This window comes from Lactuca saligna, chromosome 1 (genome assembly GCF_052625555.1).
Source record: "Lactuca saligna cultivar CGN05327 chromosome 1, ASM5262555v1, whole genome shotgun sequence".
In the NCBI taxonomy this organism is placed as follows: Eukaryota; Viridiplantae; Streptophyta; class Magnoliopsida; order Asterales; family Asteraceae; genus Lactuca; species Lactuca saligna.
In genome coordinates, this window is record NC_136417.1 from 11507759 (window position 1) to 11527155 (window position 19397).

Here is a 19397-nt window from a genome sequence, read left to right on the forward strand (position 1 = left end):
CATTCTTTGACTTCGTCTTCATAGTCACAAATTCACAGTTCAATAACATCACAAATCACACCTCTTCTATAGTCTCTAGCAATCAAACTACGACAATAGTCTAAGACACAAGACCACAAATGGAACGACGACTAGAGAATACAACTCGATTTCGTTTGTCGTCGTCCATCTACACCGTCTACCCCCCTTCCGCCAGTCATCGACGACCAACCTTCTTCCACGAGCGATTGTCAACCATTCTTCTAGCCTCTGACGGTAAGCACTCAATTTTTGTTTGAAATCATATTGGTTATGTTGTTAAAAGAAAAAATAGATTGGTCATTCTCTTAGTTTTGATTGTCCTTGTAGTATAGATTTCATCTTAAATGTCAACGGTAATACCAATGTTCACATTAAATTTATTAAGCCGTTTGTTAATAATGAAAAAACCTTAGACTCTATTGAGAAGCACATTGAGTTCAAATCCAGATATGTTGTGGCCAACAAAAATATCACTATCTAATTTGTGTAATTCAACTGTTAACCGGTTTAATAAAACTCTTTTTTGCTTCTTCGTTAAATCTTATAGGAAATAAACCATCTTCAAGCTTATGTACAACTGTAGAATGAATAAATGACCTAACAAATAATTATGAGTAAAATAATCATTTTGATATAACGATGATCAAACTCAAAACAAAATTAAACATCGGTTATAGTGATACATTTGAAAAAAATGAACTTGGCTTTAAAAATAAATAAGCAAAAAACCAAATCAACCATTTTTTATAATTTACTCTTTTTTAATAAGAAAAAATCAAACTGTGACTTACGTGTTCTTAGATTTTGAGAATACCTTTCTTGAATTTTTCATCGAAAGACTTAACAACTTAATCCAAACTCGAGATGTTTATGCTAAACATAATTCAAAGTAGTTTTTTTTGGCATTCCATGGAGAATAATAGATATATTTATCTCACTTTTCAGAGGTTAGTCTATTTTGTTGTAATTTGTTAGTTTTTTTGGGTGATGGGTATATTTATCCCGTTACATATTAGTGATCCCTTTTGATTAGATTGTAATTCCACATTATCACATCATTCAAAGCTTTTGAATCGGTTTTAACTACACTTTGACCTAGCTTTACCGATCCTTATTAAACTCTGCTAATTGGAAAAACTGTATATTATTTGCCCATTCGTATTATCTCCAGAAACTAACTACAATAAATAAGTAGTTGCAAATGCCCAAGATTCGAAGAATGTTGTATTGACCATAAATAACATGAGCTCAAATCTAAAAGAATATTTATCAGAAACAATCAAAACTGTTATAACCTAACCTCTTGACCTAAGATTTAAAGAAAAAAAGAATTACCTATTTATTTTAGACCATATGACCAACAAGTAATTAATATCAGCCCGGTAGAAAACACAGTTGAAGCCACAGATGCATCTCACCTGCCACCATCACCACTGCTGACATTGCTGTCTCCATCATAATAGCCACCAGCATTACCGCCATAACTACCACTACCATAACTATTTCCACCATAACCACCACTGTTAAAGCCACCAACACCAGTGTTCTGACCATCACCACCATAGGCCCCACCTCCACCATAACTACCACCAAAGCCTCCACCTCGGTAACCACCACCACCCACTTGTGGCCTATCATTTGCATAATTCACTCTAACCACTCGCCCATGCAACTCCTGGAATAATCAGCTAGCTATCAGTATTCTCTTTTGACTAGATATAAAAACAACGACTTAATAAACAAACCTCAAAGAAAAAAAAGATGAAAAAATACCCGTTGATCCAATGCTTGAATTGCAGCAGAAGCAGCCTCAAAATCGGTGAAAGTAATAAAGCCAAAACCCCTAGATCGACCAGTTTCACGATCCACAATAACTCTAGCTGAAAACAAGAACAAAACATAATCACTTATTGCAGTAATTTCTACTACCAAAATTCCATATAAACACAAATCAATGTATTAGATTACTGGAAATTAACATGAATAATACCTTCCTGGACATTTCCATATGCACTAAAAGCTTCTCTCAAGCTCATTTCATCTGTCGCATAAGACAGGCCTGTAAAAAATAAAGTTGATAAATATATCAAGATCCACTTCACAAAATTATAAATTTGATATTTCAGTTGGGAATTTGAAATTACCTCCCACAAATAGTTTTGATGATGATGATGATGATGACATGCATCGTATCACTTGAAAAATTGATGGATTGGCTGACGATAGTTCATGATTGACCTGCTTAGTTACAGTCTGCCTTACCATGTTGCCCATTTTGTTGAAGAAAGCCATGGTTGTATGTTAAAACCTAAATCCACCAAAACAGAGGGTTAAAGAAGTTTCACTGTATAACATATGACAAAATGATGAAGTTTTGCATTACGTTGGTCAAATTCACTATCTTTTGTGAGTGATTTTCAATGTTGACACGAAATACGATCGACATTATCTTCATAAATCATACTAACTCTTAGGAATGTTATAAATAAGACTGAACTCCAAGATCAATAACAAATTTGCAAAATAAACGGTAAAAGTTCTTAAATAGGCAAAGTTCTTGGATTGATTTTCAAAATCAAAATCAGAAAGAAACCCAACCCTCCTCGCTAGCCAAAATATCCAATCCATCCACGTGTTGATTTTTGTATTCTTTAAAACCACGTCTATTTTCATTTTCAAATTATCGAACTCGTAGATAGTTACAGTAAAAAAAATATGATGAAAAAAACAAACGAATCAAGAGTAACAATGAGCATGTAGACAAATGCAATAACCAAATAAAACACATACCTTTGATTCGTTGAGCTTATTTCTGCGTGTTTCAGAACCCTAAAACGAGGGTTTATGGATTTTTCAGGAAGGTTTTTTATTTATTTATAGATGTAGGATCGGAGTTGGGGAACTATGGGCCGTCGGATGATGTTGAGGCTTGAGACGTTCGACTTGGACCGCAAGAATTTGAAGTTTGAACATCACGGTTATAAGGAGTAATTAACCCTCGAGTTTGATAATTTACGTTTTAGTCGTTACTTAAATAAATAATTTGGAAAATAACTTACGAGGTTATCATCTTAATCTTATTGTTCATATATATATATATATATATATATATATATATATATATATATATATATATATATATATATATATCACTTGTTATATTTGTTGATATATTGTTATTGTCATCGGTTATAGCACTAACAATAGTAATATATAAACAAATTAACAAGTTAAATATGTACGGAAAAAAATGTTTAAATATGAACAAAACGAAAATTACTTACCATAATATTTCCCCACTTTTAATAGTAATTTTAATTTCATATTTGTTTGTATTTTTTTTCAAAGGTTATATTTAAAATATTCATAATTTCCTGAATATTAATTAAATATTGATTAATTTTAAACTTTATTTTTTAATTAATAAATATGTTTTTGTTTTGTGAAATATTTTATATACCCTTTTATAATTTTTTTTCTTTTGTTTTTAAGTATATGTAATATTTTTAAAGTAGTAATATCTAACAATAAAATTAAATAAATTAAATATGTAACAATAAGTATAGAGGGCATTTTAAAAAATAAAAAGAAAAGATTACTTAGCAAATAAAAAAATCTATATATATATATATATATATATATATATATATATATATATATATATATTGTAAATGTTTAAAAATTATTTCAATTTTTTAATACTTTTAAATTAGAAGTTTATAAACTTTTAATATTTTTAATACAATATTTTAAACTAGTATTTAACGAAAGTATTTTAAAAAGTTATAAAAATATATTAAACTATCATATAAAATATATGAAACATTTTTAAAATGTTGTAAAAGAAAGTTTAGAAATAAATGTATGAAAATTATAAAAAAAATTGTATGAAAATGTATTAAAAAAAAGTTATCTATGTGTAAGAAAAAATTAAAACATTTGTAAAATATTTGCTTTAAAAACATTTGTATTAAAATTATATAAAATAATAAAAAGATATATATATATATATATATATATATATATATATATATATATATATATATATATATATATATATATATATATATTTAAAACATTGTATTAGAAAAATATGTAGGAAAAAAAATCATAAAAATGTTGTAAGAAATTATAAAAAAAAATTTAAGAAAATTGTAAAAAAGATTGTTCATATTTAAACAACTTTTTTGTAAACATTTTACCATTTAACTTGTTAAATATGTTCACATATTACCATTGTTAATGTTACATGCTATAACAGGTGACAATGGTAATATGCGAACACATTTAATAAGTTAAATGGTCAAATGTGTATAAAAAAATAATGTTACCTAAACGTGAACAATACGGAAATGTAATTACAATCGCAAGTCCCTTTGTTTGAGATTAAGATGGTGTTTGGTTAACCTTTAAAAACAAGTCTTTTAACTTGTTATCATTCCATACCAGCATAAGTTAAAATAAGTGTTTGGATAGACTGTGTTCGTGAATTTTGTCACTAATTGTAATGAAGTGTAATGGATTGGTTTGTAGACCAAAATCAATCTTGATAAATAGTAAACAATTAACGAATGTGAGGAGTGCATACTTGTTTAAATTTATTCAAAATTCAAAGTAGACTGGTATTTAAGGATAAATCCCCTGAACGAACGGGGTCTGGGACAGTCCCCCCTGGGAGCAGGGTCCAAGGGACGGCAACCCCTAGTGGGGTCCAAGCGGTAAAGCCCCTACCTAGTTGGGGTCAAGCTGAAGATAAGTCAAACATAAAATTGTTTTACGACGGTTTTGTTTGTTGCTAAAATTGTTTTACCTAAATTTATAACCCTCCCTCTTAAATCCGAATTTATGACAATTTTATTGATTGTTAAAACTGTTTTAGGACATTTTTTAAACATAAAGTTGTATTGTGATATTTTTTTGATAACAGGAGTACTTAACCAAATTTTGGTCATAATTTAAGTACTAACAAAAATTCATATATCTAATTCTCTGTTCTTATTCTCTCAAACTTGTAAATCTTATCCAATTGAGGATTTCAAAATACCATCAAAATAATTCGATTCGAAAGTGATTACACAAATCTTATAATTTTCAAGTGCTTTTACTTCCAAATTTCTAATAGACTGCTTTTTTTTAAAACAACTTATAGCAGTGTGGAATGGAAGATAAGTCATTTTTTATAAGTTGCTAACATTTAACTTATCAAAACTCCTTATAACTTATAGTTCTTCAACATCTCTAGGAAACTTTTTTTTTATCATTTTGTCGATCAGTAAAAATGACTTATCAACTTATTATGTTTTGATACCGGATAAATTAATCAAAATATTTTTTTAAAAAACTCAATTTTGCCACCACTAAAAGTTAATAAACTATAAATAAAAAAGTTAAAATATTTTTAAATAAGTTTAGCCAAACACTTACCTCTAAGTTTGATAGAATAGTTAAAACTCAATTATTAGTAGATAAATTAACCGATAAAATCATAGCATTATTAAATTAGTTGACAAGTACTCAAAAAAAATTACTGGTCAAAAATTTGTTAGTTCCATAATAAAAATAGATAATATAATTGTAGCACTACAAAAATGTCGTTAATGATATTTTTATTTTTATGTATTACAAGCCACTAAATTACTAAATTTGTCAATGATCTCCTAAAATAAGTGCGAAACTTTTTTTTTCATTATTTTATCAATAGTCTGTACTGTTATTTTAATATTAAGGTATTATTATTAATACCCTTGTTCCCTTAATATACCTCCCTTCATAATTATTTTTTTGGTGTAACTATTGGTAACAACTTTTTAGATTATTTATTTATTACAACTGTTTTATATTTTGGTTAATAGATGTAAAATGTTGTTTTTAACATTTTAAGACATTGAAAATACATATTCTGCATTTCATCAGATTTCCATCCAGTACATAATCTTTGAAAACTATGTACCATTTAATTCATCTATAAAACCATCAAAATATTTTCAAAACATTAATTAATTTGTTAACAATAATCAAAGGGCATTTTGTGTGCTACTAACAAGACACCTCATTGACACCTTAATAAAAAACCAAAATATAATTAACTATTTATAATCATTTTTTTTTTCGGAAAACATTGCAATTTCAACCAATAAAAATATTTCAAAAATTAATTACAGTTTATATATGCTAAAATGAGGTGTCTTTTCAGTCAACCATTTGTCTACGTTTGTTATACACCTTAATCTAGATGTTTGACCTATTTTGACTTGAGACTAATTGCTTTTATGTTTTCCAAATAAAAATGGTGGGCATGTTAAAAAACAAAATCATTACAGCTTATTCACATGCAAAGGAGAGTAGGTATATTATTTCTCTTGTCATTTTTTATAATAATATATGTTTATTAATAGAAGTTTAATAATATATTTTTATTTTATACACCTATTAATTCATGATTCATTAGTATTTTGTAATTAATATAAGTTTAAATTTAATACAGTAGAAATAGATGTATGAAACCTCATAAGTGTCACAATGCCAACAATAACACAAGTCAAAATAGAATTTTTAGGTCGTAGGGGAAGAAGATAAAGGAATTTCACTTAGTTGAACTCGTCAGTGGTTGGTGACTCAAATTCGTTGGAGTCAGAGAACTCTTTGGTGGGTCTTGAATCATCAGAGATGGAACACTAGAGCTCAACGAAGAAGGGAAACTCGTCGTCCATCGATAGGTCTTGCAACCTAGAAGATGGAGAGATAAGATCTATAGTAGACATGTACAGAAGGACCAATCTCGGTCTAAACCAGAAAAAAGACATGTACAGACACACTATACATGTGAAAACTAATTAGCCTATTAAGAATGTGATGACAAAACCAAAGATGACAGTGAGGATGGCAAAATGATTAGTGAAGTTAAGCACGTTTGACATCAAATATGAGCCAAGATCCGCCATCAAGTCACAAACATTAGTAGACTTTGTGGTTGGCTTTAGTGATCATCTACAAAAAGAAGTAAACACTGAAGTTAAGCAACTCCTAGAAGACGAACATTTGGGAAAATGGACACTATTCACGGATGGATCTGCAAATCAAAAAGGATATGGGTTAGGGATCATACTAAAATCACCACGGGGGGACATCCTACCCCGGGAAGTTAGTTGCGAACTAAACGCAACCAACGACGAAGCAGAATATGAAGCACTCATCATGGGACTACAATTGGATAAGGATCTTCAAATCAAGGATCTTCGGGTATTTGTTGATTCTTTATTATTAACTAATTACTTCAATGGATCTTATGCAATGAACGGTGAAAGATTAAAATTATACCTCAATAGCTTCAAAAAATTAGCCTCTGGTTTTGAAAACTTTAGCCTAACCCAAGTTCCTAAAGAAGAAAACACAAAAGCAGACACATTAGCCAACTTAAGATACTCCCTAAGGATCCCACCATAAATGAAGCTACCTATAACCCACATAATAACTCCAGCTATAGAAGCCCTTTCCGACAAACTCAATGATCCTGAACAACTAATAAGTGTAGCAACCATCATAGATTTTGACCCTCGTATCCCTCCTCAAAGGGATCCGACGAACAGGATCCTCGAAGAAGTCCACGATCATGGATCCAACCCATTACACAGTATCTCCAAAATGGAATGATCTCAACAAAATAAAAATAAAAAAAACGAAAGAGCGTTCAAAATAAGAGTCTCAAGATTTGTAATAATCCAAGGTCAACTTTATATAAAGTCAATGGCAGGTTCATACCTCAGATGCTTGGAAGATCCTGAAGCTGCAAAAGTCTTGAAGGACATACATGAAGAGACTATGGCAATCACACTGGGGGAAAATCCTTATGCTCCAAGGTATTCAGAACAGGATAATACTAGCCAGCCATGAATATATATTTTTTTCTACATGCTCAAGAATGTGATGCTTGCCAAAGACATAGCAACATCTTACATCAACCACCTGAACCTTTATATCTTATTATCTCTCCATGACCATTCATGAAATATGGAAGTATATAGTAGGAAAAATACAAATAGCTCCAGTAGGAAAAGTCTTCATGTTGGTGATAACTAATTACTTCTCGAAGTGGAACTGAAATTCGTTCAGGTTGGAGACAAAGAGTTAGTCTCATTTATTAAACGTAATATCTTGACCAGGTTCGGAATCTCTGTTGAAATCACATGCAACAATGAATCTTAATTCATAAGCAAAAGGACAAGATACTTTTGCATGAATTGGGGAATCATAATGAGTATGTCCATTCTTGTTCATTCCCAATCTAATGGTCAAGCAGAATCTAGCAATAAGATCATAGTAAACAATTTGAAGAAAATGATAGATGAAAATAAAGGAAGATGGGAATAAGACCTTCCTTTCGTCCTATGGGCAGATAGGACTACTTCCAAAGTAGCCACATGTCAGACCCCCTACTCCTTGGTGTTTGGGACAGAAGCAATGATCCTTACCGAAGTAGTGATCCAGACAACAAGATACTTGCTCCAAAATCAAGAAAACAATGATAGGATCCTATCCTAAGATCCTGAAACTGTTGACGAACTCAAAGATCTTGCCAAGATAAGCATTGCTACTCATCAACAAAGGATCACCAAGGCTTACAACAATAACATAAATGTTAGAGAATTCCAAATAGGAGACTTAGTATAAAGGGAAACATTGAAAAACACCAAGGATCCTAGTACAAGTAAATTAGCTCCTAAGTGGGAAGGACAATATCTCATAGATGTTGAAGCAGGAAAAGGATCATACTGGCTAGCAACACTTGAAGGATAAATTTTTTCCAAAATCTTAAAATGTTATACATCTCGAAGCATACTATATGTAAATAAGATCAATTGATCTTCAACAAAACCGAGGTGCACATGTTGTTTACCTTGAACTTTTCATCATTACTTATTTTCTCCTCGAATACCTTACTAACTTAAGCATCGAAGCATCGTTAACTAGACTAACACCCACCCCTAGCTAACATTTGTTATGCATAACAATGTACAACTAAGAATCTCCATAAGCAATGATCCTGAAACATATGGATCTTCAAGGTTGAAGATTCTGAAACATAAGGATCTTGACACATGAATATCTCAACATCTCAACACCCAAAAAAATTCATTATATCAGCGGTATGATCTTTCAACTATCATATATACAAGCTAGAGACGGATCATCTCTCATACGCTTAAGGGTACTTAATCACCTATAAGGTTTAAATAGCTAAATGTCGCTTTCACACGAACTAAGGTTTATACAACTCGCTTGAACGCACGATATCTAACTATGGGATATGAATAAGGAGTTCATTTCACGATGCAGTAGCTTGGCAACCCTCTTATCTTTGAACACTAGTTAAGATCCTTAAGGTTTATAACATCTTCAAGTTATCTAAATTTGGGATCCTATCCCATAGATTACATAAGATTTCTAACATCTTCATGTTATCACACGTTGGGATCTTTCTTCCAAAAATACACACGAATCATAACATTTCCATGTTATCATAAAGTAATGATCTTTCCCATGAAATAGGTCAAAAGTTGGGATCTTACCCATTATATAACATTAACATGTTATCAATTGAACTTATGGTGTTACCCAAAAATTTTGTCAAAGTCTATAACGTAAACAGGTTATCCTAAGAAGGGAATTCCCCTGGACAATCTTATGATTAAGGATCCTCATCATTTAGGATCCTCGTCATTAAGGATACTCATCGTTAAGGATCCTCATCTGTAAGAATCTTATCATCAGAAGTCTTGGTGTTCTTTTGAAGAAGCTTGAAGTTTGAGGTGGCTTGATTGAAAAGAAGGTTATAGATCTGGAACCTATTCTTTTGTTTCAATTATTTTGAGGTATAAAGTTGACACCTTGCTTATCTATTGTTTAGATATCTTTCATGGAAGTTTATTGTCATATTTGGCTCATTTTCGGTATTGTTCATGGGTTGGGTATTTCATGAAATTATCACTTCATATTTGGACGTTTTATGGCCACATTGGGCTTAAAGTTTCGAGCTTTATCAAATTATAGGCCTCCTTTAATGCATTAGGTCCCTTATTAAGCCTTCTTTGAGTTTAGAGCTTCATTTAGTCAAACATGAGCATAAAGTTGGCAACTTCACGTGGTTTTCTGACTCAAGGAAGTCAGATCTATGTTTTGGACTATAGATTAAGTGCTTATTGTGTTTAGAGGTGGTTCATGGCGAAGTCGGTGAGTTGGCTCGGTTTTCCCCGACATATTCAGTTTGATAAGGGAACTCGACGATTTTGTGAGTTAAATCAGCGAGTTGAATTGGTTTTTCCCGATATGTGCAGATTGATGGAAAAACTCGACGAGTTGGGTCAACTTGGACCATTGACTTTGACTTTCGATTTATGTCCTTGACAAAGTTTGTCGCGAGGGGTGTTTATGATAACCTAATTTGGATTTAAGGAAAATATGGGCTTAAGATAAGACCCATATGGGGTTAAGACCAATTTGGAAAATTAGGCCATTAGTGGGCCATTGTGGATCTTTTGGATTTGGGCCTCAGTTTTGGTGCATGTTGGGTTAGGGGTAAATGGTCATTTTACCCCAAGTATGGATTATGGACTATGACAAGGAATCCAATTGCTAATTGGATGTGTTTTTGGTATTGATAGTTCGGAAGTCGGAAGGGTAGCAACTAGGGATCTCTTCAGTGAGCTTCTACATTCGAGGTGAGTTTTCCTCACTGTACTTATGGGTCGAAGGCACCAAGGCCGATTCTTTGGACTGTTATCATGGTTTATCGTACACTTATATGTTGTAGTGATCTGTTAGATCGGTATCCTGGTAGATAGGGTGTTGCCATGTTGTAGTGACCTGTTAGATCGGTATATTTGTAGAGATGGTGATGCTATGATTAGTGATATGTTATATCTGTATGTTATCTGTTTTGACTATATGTTTTCCATTAGAATGTGTTGATGTAGTGTGGTTGGGTTGAGATTGTACTGATTTGTGGTGCCTGTCAACAAACCCTGTAATATTTATATCGGTATGTTATATACCTGCTTATCTGTTATGTGTATGTCGACATGGTTGTGTGGTTGGGTTGAGGTGAATATTCTTAGTACTGAAGGCCAACAGACCCATGGCATCCCAGATAGACTGAAGGCCAGTAGGGCGTACCAGTCAGGTGGAAGTCTCAAAGAACAGTCCAGTCAGGCTGAAGGCCCGGTGAGGCGGACTAGACATACTGAAGGTTACGTGAGCGGTCCAGACATGTTGAATGCTCTATGTGCATGCTGTTATTTGTGTATGTTATTGTTATCTGGTTGGGACTTGGTACTTTGAGGGAACTTACTATGACTTGTGATTACAGTTTTAGTTTATGGTTTCAGGTACTTCAACGGATCATGACAAGGTGAAGGTGCGACCATACACATCCTCGCGTTTTGGACTTATGAATTATGGGGAACTCTGATAGTTTGAATATTTTGAAAACTATGTTGAAAGAGATTCTAATTTTTAAATAATGTTTTGGAAACTACAATTTTTGTAAAAAAATATTTTGTTAAAGGTTTGATTTGAAAAGTTTAAATTTTATTGAAATTTTAGGATGTTACATTTTTACCTCCAAATAGTGTCAAATGGTGATGTGATTCTGGATCCAAAGTGATCCACTCTTATAAGATGATCACCTCTTATTTCCTTTTTCCTTCAAGATCACCAAAACACACACAAATGGCTCATATATGTTCTCAAATGGACTAGGGTTTTCAAATGGTCGAAATAGGGTTGGAGGCTGATGAAAGAAAGAACACATTGAGAGTTAAGGATGTTTAAATAAGGTCCACGCCCTAAAAATTAGGTTTGGGGTTTTTTCATGAGGCAATGCGTACGCAGTGTATGCCCAACATACACAAACTTTGCCCAAAAATCACAAAAATTCTATTGGGACCAAAATACAAACATTTCTCATACCAAGGGGGTAAAAGGTAAATACCTGGAATTTGAGATGTTACATCCACGAGACAAAATCCCAAAATCAGTGTATGATAAATAAACGCATAATCACAAAGTACAAAAGGTGATAATGAGTGTGTATAATCATACATTCGCCTTCCCACAATCATCTGAAGCACCTAAAATATTTAAGCCATAATTGTAAGTCAAAGCCTAGTCAGATCCTCGGAACATCATATATAACAATATACATGCAATACATACAAACATAGACCTTTAACACACAACTGTGTAACGCCTGATTCCTGGTGCACATTTAATTGTAATTTATTCATTTTTGTAGAGTTACTCGACGAGTTGGGATCCCCAGACTTGTCGAGTAGAAACGAGATTGGCCGCGAGGTTTTAAGCAATCTACTCGATGATTTGAGAGCCCTTAACTCGGCGAGTAGGTCTGCCAGAGTGAAAACATAATTTCAGGGTTTTGCAACCTATTTAAGCATCTTAATCCCCACTACATGACCTCATTTCTAGCCTCCAAGTCCCAAACCTTAATCCACGAAACCCTAGAGCATCGTGTGAGTTTGTGATCCACTTTTGAGTGAGCTTTGTGTGATTTGAAGCTTGTAGACGAATAAGAAGCTAGAGGATTCCAAGAGAAGATTGTAGATCCAAAAGCAACATCTTATCCTCTTCATTTTCATGTAATCAAGCCTCTAACTTGTCTAGTAGTTCCTTAGATATTATTTTATATTTATTGGGTTTTTGGGTCCAAGAAGCTTGACCCTTGGGATTTAGACGTCCCAAGCAAGGATCCCTACTGACTTGGAATCATTAAGGGTTGTTATGGCATAAAGGTGCAAACTTTATGCCATTGAAGCCCCCATGCAAGCTCTAAGGTGTTTTATGGCCTTTTAAGCCCAAAAGGCCATGCATGGAAGGAAAGTCTAAGACTTTACGTGCTCATTTGATGGCTAGGACCTATATCTCGATTTTCATGCTTTTGTTTTGAGTATTATGGCTTTTGGACAAAGATATATGTCCTAAAGAACCAGGGTTTGAGCTAAACCCATTAGGAAGGACTATTAATGGGTAAATTTGGAAACTTTACCCTTAGGAAGACACTTTCGGTTTGTAGAAGAAATATGGAGTTTGGATCTGGAGAGTAGAGGCTTAATCTGTTAAGATGGCCCGATTAGATAGAGGAACTCGTCAAGTCCATAGGGGAACTCGACGAGTTGAGTTGTTATGTCCTGAATCTGATTAAGGTAGAATTCGACGAGTCTGAGGATGACTCGACGAGTCAATTCACTAAATCGCGACTATGAGTAGCTAGGGAACTCGGCGAGTCATAGGGGTGACTCGACGAGTTGGATCACAATTTTAGGGTTTTGAATGATAGAACTCAACGAGTTGATGGAGCAACTCGGCGAGTTGAGTCAACCCGCAACGTTGACTTTGACCAAGGGTATAATGGTCATTTTACCCTAAGGAGGATTATCCATTATTGACTAAGTGTTATTGTGTTAATAATAGTCCGGGAGCTGTTAGAGCAGCCATTAGAGATGCCTCACACGAGATTTTAACAACCAACTTAAGAGGTGAGTTTTCCTCCAGTAGGAACGGGTCGAAGGCATCAATGCCGACCTGTTTATGTATGTTAGCGTATGTCGGACTTCGGTCCGTTGTCGGGGTTAGCCCGATGTAGATTATATGTTTTCGAACTTCGGTCCGATGCCTGGCCAAGGTCGAGGAATGTTTGTATGCTTGATGTCTTCGTGATTCTTGCATGTGTTTGTTTATATGTTCTAGACTTCGGTCTGATGTCGAGGCAAGCCCGATGAATGTTTAGTTATATGTTATGTGTTATATGTTATAGACTTTGGTTCGATGTCGGGGCAAGCCCAATAAAGGATTTAGCTTATATGTTTATGTTATATGTTTGTTGATATGTTATATATATATATATATGTATATATATATATATATATATATATATATATATATATATATATATATCAGAATTCGGTATGATGTAGTAGGCTACTCTACTTTCCTTTTCTTTAAAACCTCTGTAAAATCCAAAAACTTTCCATTTAGTGAGCCAACATTCATAGTACATTTTGTCAACATAGTATCCACTACATTACTATTTATTCCCCTCATTCTAAGTACCTTCAATGATATGTTGTGCCCCTAGATAACATCGTCTCCATGGTATTAGGATATTTATTGACTGACCCGACAGAAGGAAGGTCAACCCTTAGACCGGCTGACATTTTGATTTTTGGATGGGTCGGAGGGAAACATGCATGTGTGGACCTTACAGGGGTATCCCTTATCGTCAGGGGCGGAGCCAGTAGGGGGACTAGTGGGTGTTTTGCCCCCCTTAACTCCATTGGTATTAGTGTATTATTAGTTAAAGTCCCACCTCTGTATTTTTACGATGTATGTCTTAACCCCCTATAATCTAAAATTCTAGCTCCGCCCCTGCCTATCGTGGGCTTGAGGGCGGGGGGGGGGGGGGGGGTCACGACAGGATTGGCTGCTTTAAAAGCTGCTACAGGCAAAGTCAACAAACATAAGAAATCGTGTATGGAAAATCAACATGTGTTCATACCGTTTGCGTTTGATACGTTTGGTTTCCTCGCACCGGATGCAGTAGAGCTTCTTAATAGAATACAACGGATCATGCATTGCAATGGTATATCCCTAGTTCTATGAATGTAATCTTTAAAAGATTGAACTTTGCTATACAAAAAGGCGTAGCGGCACAACTTGTTGCCCGTTTGCCATCTCACTTGTTGTACGATGATAATTAAATAGCCAGTTGGGTTCAAGAAACGATTAAACCATTTTTCCCAATGGATTAAATTAAAATGGAAGCTCATTTAAAGTTTCAATATATATATATATATATATATATATATATATATATATATATATATATATATATATATATATATATATATATATATATTAGGATATGGTTTTTCTATAATAAAGATGTATTTTTAAAACTATTGGAAAACCTATATGAGTTTCCCAATTATATGTATTAAATGTTTTTAAAAAACAACTAATTTATAAGTTATTATCAAACAACACACTCACAAATCAAACTAGATTACACATGTTAAACACAACCTAAATATGCATTTAAAAGGAAAATTGTATTTACAAGCTCTTAGGAATCGGGTCAATTTGCTTTGTATTTCATTGTTGCAAATCAAAATTATATCTAATTAATAATTTAGTTAAAAACGTGTGATTTAAAAGTTGTTATAGAATACTTATGTGTTTACGTCATCTCAAATTGTTATATTAACAAATGGTTTGCCATAATCTAGGTTATTAACAAATGTTATATTAACAAACGATTAAACCATTTTTCCACACGCTTTGGCTTGTTATTCGACGTGGCTATATTGTGGTAGTTTTTGTGTCAAGGGTAAATACCGAAACTTATGTAGGAGTCTAGGGACTATTCATGCAGTTCAGTCATTGAAAATTGAAGTTCGAATGAAATCAGTTACGATTACGAACAAGATTGGAGGGAAGAGAAGGCCCCGGAAACGTCGCCGGTCCTGCATTTTCATTCTCTCAGGTGAAACCATCATTCTCTTTCCTCTCATTTCTCTCTCGCACAACACCGATGCAGATACTCGATTCAATTATCTTCCATAAGACAGGATTTGCCTTTGAAATTGACAGGTTTGATGACGGAAAGAGGCTGCTGATCCCTTGTCTGGCTGAGGTTACGGGTCGCCGTGGCCGGAAATCAACAGTCTCTTCGAACGAAGCTTATCGGTTTCATATGGTTATTATCTCAATCCTTGTTTGCTTCTTTTCTTTTAACTTGTATTCTCCCTATTAATCGCCGTAGCCGAGGGTTTAAGGTGTCGATTTCTTGTTTTTTTTTTTTTTTTTTCCTTTAATGCTCATGTAGGGTTTAATCCATTATGGGAACCTTATACGCTGATAACATTTGGAGGATTATGAATCTATTATTACGTTCTATATCTTGTGGCATTGCTAGAAGTAACCCTGAAGTTTTTCTTTACATTATGCAGTTCTAATCCAAATATCTCTGTAATTTCATATGGGATCTTTGGATACCAAATCAGACCCGATAATCTTGGAGCCAAAGCATGAAACAGGAAGCAATAAGAGTGAACCAGTGATAGATTCTTCCACTACTTCTGATAAAAACGATCTATTAGAATTGATAAGTGCAAGTGACAGTGAAGATGATGACAAAAAAATCTTCCCACACGCCTCACCTTCTTCCACCATCTCAACAACCGATTCCACATTAAAAGATTCCTTTCAAGATTCTGATAGCAAAAATGGTGGAAAAGTCAATGAAGGTATGGATTACACTTCTGAAACTCCTCCTATCCAAGTCATGGAAAGACCAACAACCCCAAAATACCGAATACCATCTTCTGTTTTTGCTAGAAAGCAATCTACAAGTCAAGATTGGGCCATGGCTTCAAATGAGTCGTTATTCAGCATTCAGATGAGTTTCAACTACCAAGATAGCATCAACTGGAAATCGGGAGACCTAGAAAGATATATACAGGAGATTGAAACCATTCCTGAATCGAATGAAACGGGTAAAACCCACGGGTCAGAAACAGGAAAGGACCACAAATTGTGTGATGAGGGTAAAAGTCCTGAATTGGGTGGAGAGGATAAGAATCAGAGTTTGGGTGATGTAAGTAAGAATAAGAATCATGGATCAAGTATTCCAGATGAACCCGTGAATCCAAATTCACAAGAAAATCAAGGAAGGAAATCTGTTGTTGATGATCGTGTTTCTCATCTTTCTGCAGAAAGTGAAAGTGCAAAATCTTTTACATTTCCAGTGTAAGTTGCGACCTCTATTAAGTCGTTTTTTTCTGAAAAATTAAGTCATCTTCTCATCAAGTGTATTAAGTCGTTAGGGGTTGCTTCTTTTTTCTCATCAAGAATCGTATGAGTAAAGTGTCTTAATGGGTAATAATGTTTGTCTGCATAAATTGTCGTATACATAAAGTCTGTTTAGTTTCTTTTCTAGACCGATGACGAGTCAAAATTACCATTTTACCCTTACATTCCAAAAAAAAAACACAAATTTCACAAAGAAAGAAACAGCCATATAGAACTTAATGGATTAAGTGGTGTCTGCATCAACAACTTAATTTTACACATGAAAAACAGATGATTATTTATTTATTTATTTTTGGAAAAAATGAAGTTTGGCAGGAGACACAGATAAAGATGGAGCTAGGATGACTACTGGTTCATTGGAAGCGATCTCAGAAACAGAAAGGGAACACCCTGAACCAGAGAAACAGCCCAAGCCCAAGCCCAAGGCAGCAACAACTTGGACAAACTGCTTTGGGTGTTGTACATTTTGTTCTTGAGTTTGAGTTTTGACAACAATTGGTGAATTCATTGTACAGATATGCCCTTATACAGTTGTACTGTCTGTCCCCCTTTGGTTCTGATTTCTAGGCTTGCCATTCCTGTTACAACAGGGGCAAAGAAGGAAGAAAAAATGAGAAATATTGTGATTGAAACAGAAGGACGTGATGTTCTTGATCATAGCATCATCCTGATAAAGTAGGTTTTAGTTCTAGCTAAATAGTTCCTTTTTTTTTTGTTTGCAGTCAAGTGTAAGCAATTGGTGTATGGATTTTTGACATAGTTAGAATTTTTTTTTATGCATTTATCATTTTTAATGCATGGTGGTGGCATGGTTTTTCAAATTTTGTTTCTAGAGTCTAAAAAAACTCCAACTTAATTTTTAATTTGTTCTCCATTTGCTAAATATATTTGGGGACACATTCTAAAATTGGGTTGGCTATTGGGCAAACATTTTCAAAATTAGAGTACCAACGGCTCAATCACTCTATCAAACCATGTCCATTGTGCTCGAATTTTAAGGTATGGTTCTACTTCAAGATGGTATTGTTGGTAGGTATTTAACCTTTTCTTTTCTTAAATTTTTTAGGATCCAACTAAATATTATGATTACTTCCTTTAGCTTGACCCACCATATTGTCTAATCAATAATACTATGATCTTATGATCTTATGTTGACCACAACCTATTTGTTGTTGGCATTGGCATTGGCATATGTATACGTTACGTTTATAAGATTTGTGTATGGTCTTTTGGTTAATCTATTGCTTTTTGCTAGTCTTGGATGGTTTATGTTCGGTGTATTGCTTTTGTTAGTCTTGAGGATTACTTGTTTGTTAGCCTTTTGATGATGGACATGTACTTCATATTATTTGGCCATTGTTTGCGATGCGAAAATGGAATATGATTGCAATGTTTTAAGTAGTTGTAATTATTTGGGAATTGATTGCAATATGAAACCATATATGTACAAGAAGTTTTGACAAAAAAGTGTTTGTTGTGCGTGGTTTCCAAAAACACAAATATTCAAGTGTAATGGTTACGGGTAACATGACATCAAATCATTGGTAACCGGCAACACCTATTTAATTCAAACGTTTTATTATTATTATTATTATTTTGAATTTAGGCCTAAAACTTATGGCTTTTTATGCTATCAACCTTTTACAATTGATCAATTTGTATAAACTCTTCATTCATGTAATAAAACTTATGTCTTTTTATGATAACCCAAGGGGTGTCTTATTAGCAACACCTATACGAAATATGAACAAAAAAATAGTCCCCAAGCTAATAAATTGCATTGGAATTTGCCATTGTTGTCATCAATGTGAAAGCAAGTGGAAGAGCTGAAGGTGATTATTTAAACAACCACAAAGTGTAGTTATTTTTATTTTACTGCCCTATGTCATGCTATTCACTCAAAGACAAAAACACAATATATTTCGTGAGTTTAGTATATTCTTGTGAGTTTAGTATATTCTTGATCCACTTATAATAAGTTTTTTTTGAAAGAGCACTTATAATAAGTTAGAAAACATATAAACTAATATACCAATATCAAGATTATAAACATTTTATTTGTTATTATTATTATTTCTAACTTTTGGTAGAATAGTTCATGGAAAGTTATTATTACTATTTATTTTAAACGACAAATACAAATATATATTAAACTACTCCTAAATTATCCATTTATGTACATAGTGAGACTTGAACCCACGACCTCAAGGAGAGGGAGGACAACATCAAGTATCGCTGGGCTAGAAACTATTTGGTTTATGAAAAATTAAATGTAATGTAAAAACAATGGTATTGAGAAGTCAAGGGACCTAGGTTAGAGCTAAATATTATACACATTTTATTTATTGTTATTATTATTATTATTGTTATTATTATTATTAACTTTTGGTATAATAGTTTATGGAAAATTAAATGTAATGTAAAAACAATGGTATTGAGAAGTCAATGGACCTAAGTTAGAACTCGATTTAAGTTGAGGGGGTCATTGGTAAAGA

General features: G+C 33.4%; 2 protein-coding genes across 3 annotated transcripts; one reads left to right on the forward strand and one right to left on the reverse strand.

Annotated features, from left to right (window-relative positions):
- Window positions 1-1232: 1232 nt before the first annotated feature.
- Window positions 1233-2942, reverse strand: LOC145048187 (glycine-rich RNA-binding protein 3, mitochondrial-like). 2 transcript variants are annotated; one of them, XM_078996623.1, is made up of 5 exons: window positions 2812-2942; window positions 2166-2329; window positions 2012-2080; window positions 1795-1901; window positions 1233-1696 (listed from the first exon to the last, which is right to left on the reverse strand). In XM_078996623.1, the coding sequence occupies exons 2-5, from the start codon at window positions 2311-2313 to the stop codon at window positions 1436-1438; spliced, it is 585 nt and encodes a 194-aa protein (XP_078852749.1). In that variant the 5' UTR covers window positions 2314-2329; window positions 2812-2942; the 3' UTR covers window positions 1233-1435. The 2 variants fall into 2 exon arrangements, with proteins under 2 accessions (XP_078852749.1, XP_078852757.1); XM_078996631.1 differs by lacking the exon at window positions 2812-2942 and adding an exon at window positions 2405-2537.
- Window positions 2943-15490: 12548 nt separating this feature from the next.
- LOC145048203 (homeobox-like protein) lies at window positions 15491-17589 on the forward strand. The gene is made up of 4 exons (XM_078996641.1): window positions 15491-15574; window positions 15682-15787; window positions 16041-16839; window positions 17210-17589. Exons 3-4 carry the CDS (start codon window positions 16070-16072, stop codon window positions 17376-17378), a joined length of 939 nt encoding a protein of 312 aa, XP_078852767.1. The 5' UTR covers window positions 15491-15574; window positions 15682-15787; window positions 16041-16069; the 3' UTR covers window positions 17379-17589.
- The last annotated feature ends 1808 nt before the right edge of the window (window positions 17590-19397 follow it).

Coding starts and splice junctions, on each gene's coding strand:
- LOC145048187 (XM_078996623.1), bottom strand. CDS start 2,313: ATGGCTTTCTTCAACAAAATGGGCAACATGGTAAGGCAGACTGTAACT. Junction 2,081..2,165: donor ATCAAAACTATTTGTGGGAG/GTAATTTCAAAT, acceptor TATTTTTTACAG/GCCTGTCTTATGCGACAGAT. Junction 1,902..2,011: donor ATATGGAAATGTCCAGGAAG/GTATTATTCATG, acceptor TCTTGTTTTCAG/CTAGAGTTATTGTGGATCGT.
- LOC145048203 (XM_078996641.1), top strand. CDS start 16,070: ATGGGATCTTTGGATACCAAATCAGACCCGATAATCTTGGAGCCAAAG. Junction 16,840..17,209: donor AAATCTTTTACATTTCCAGT/GTAAGTTGCGAC, acceptor GAAAAAATGAAG/TTTGGCAGGAGACACAGATA.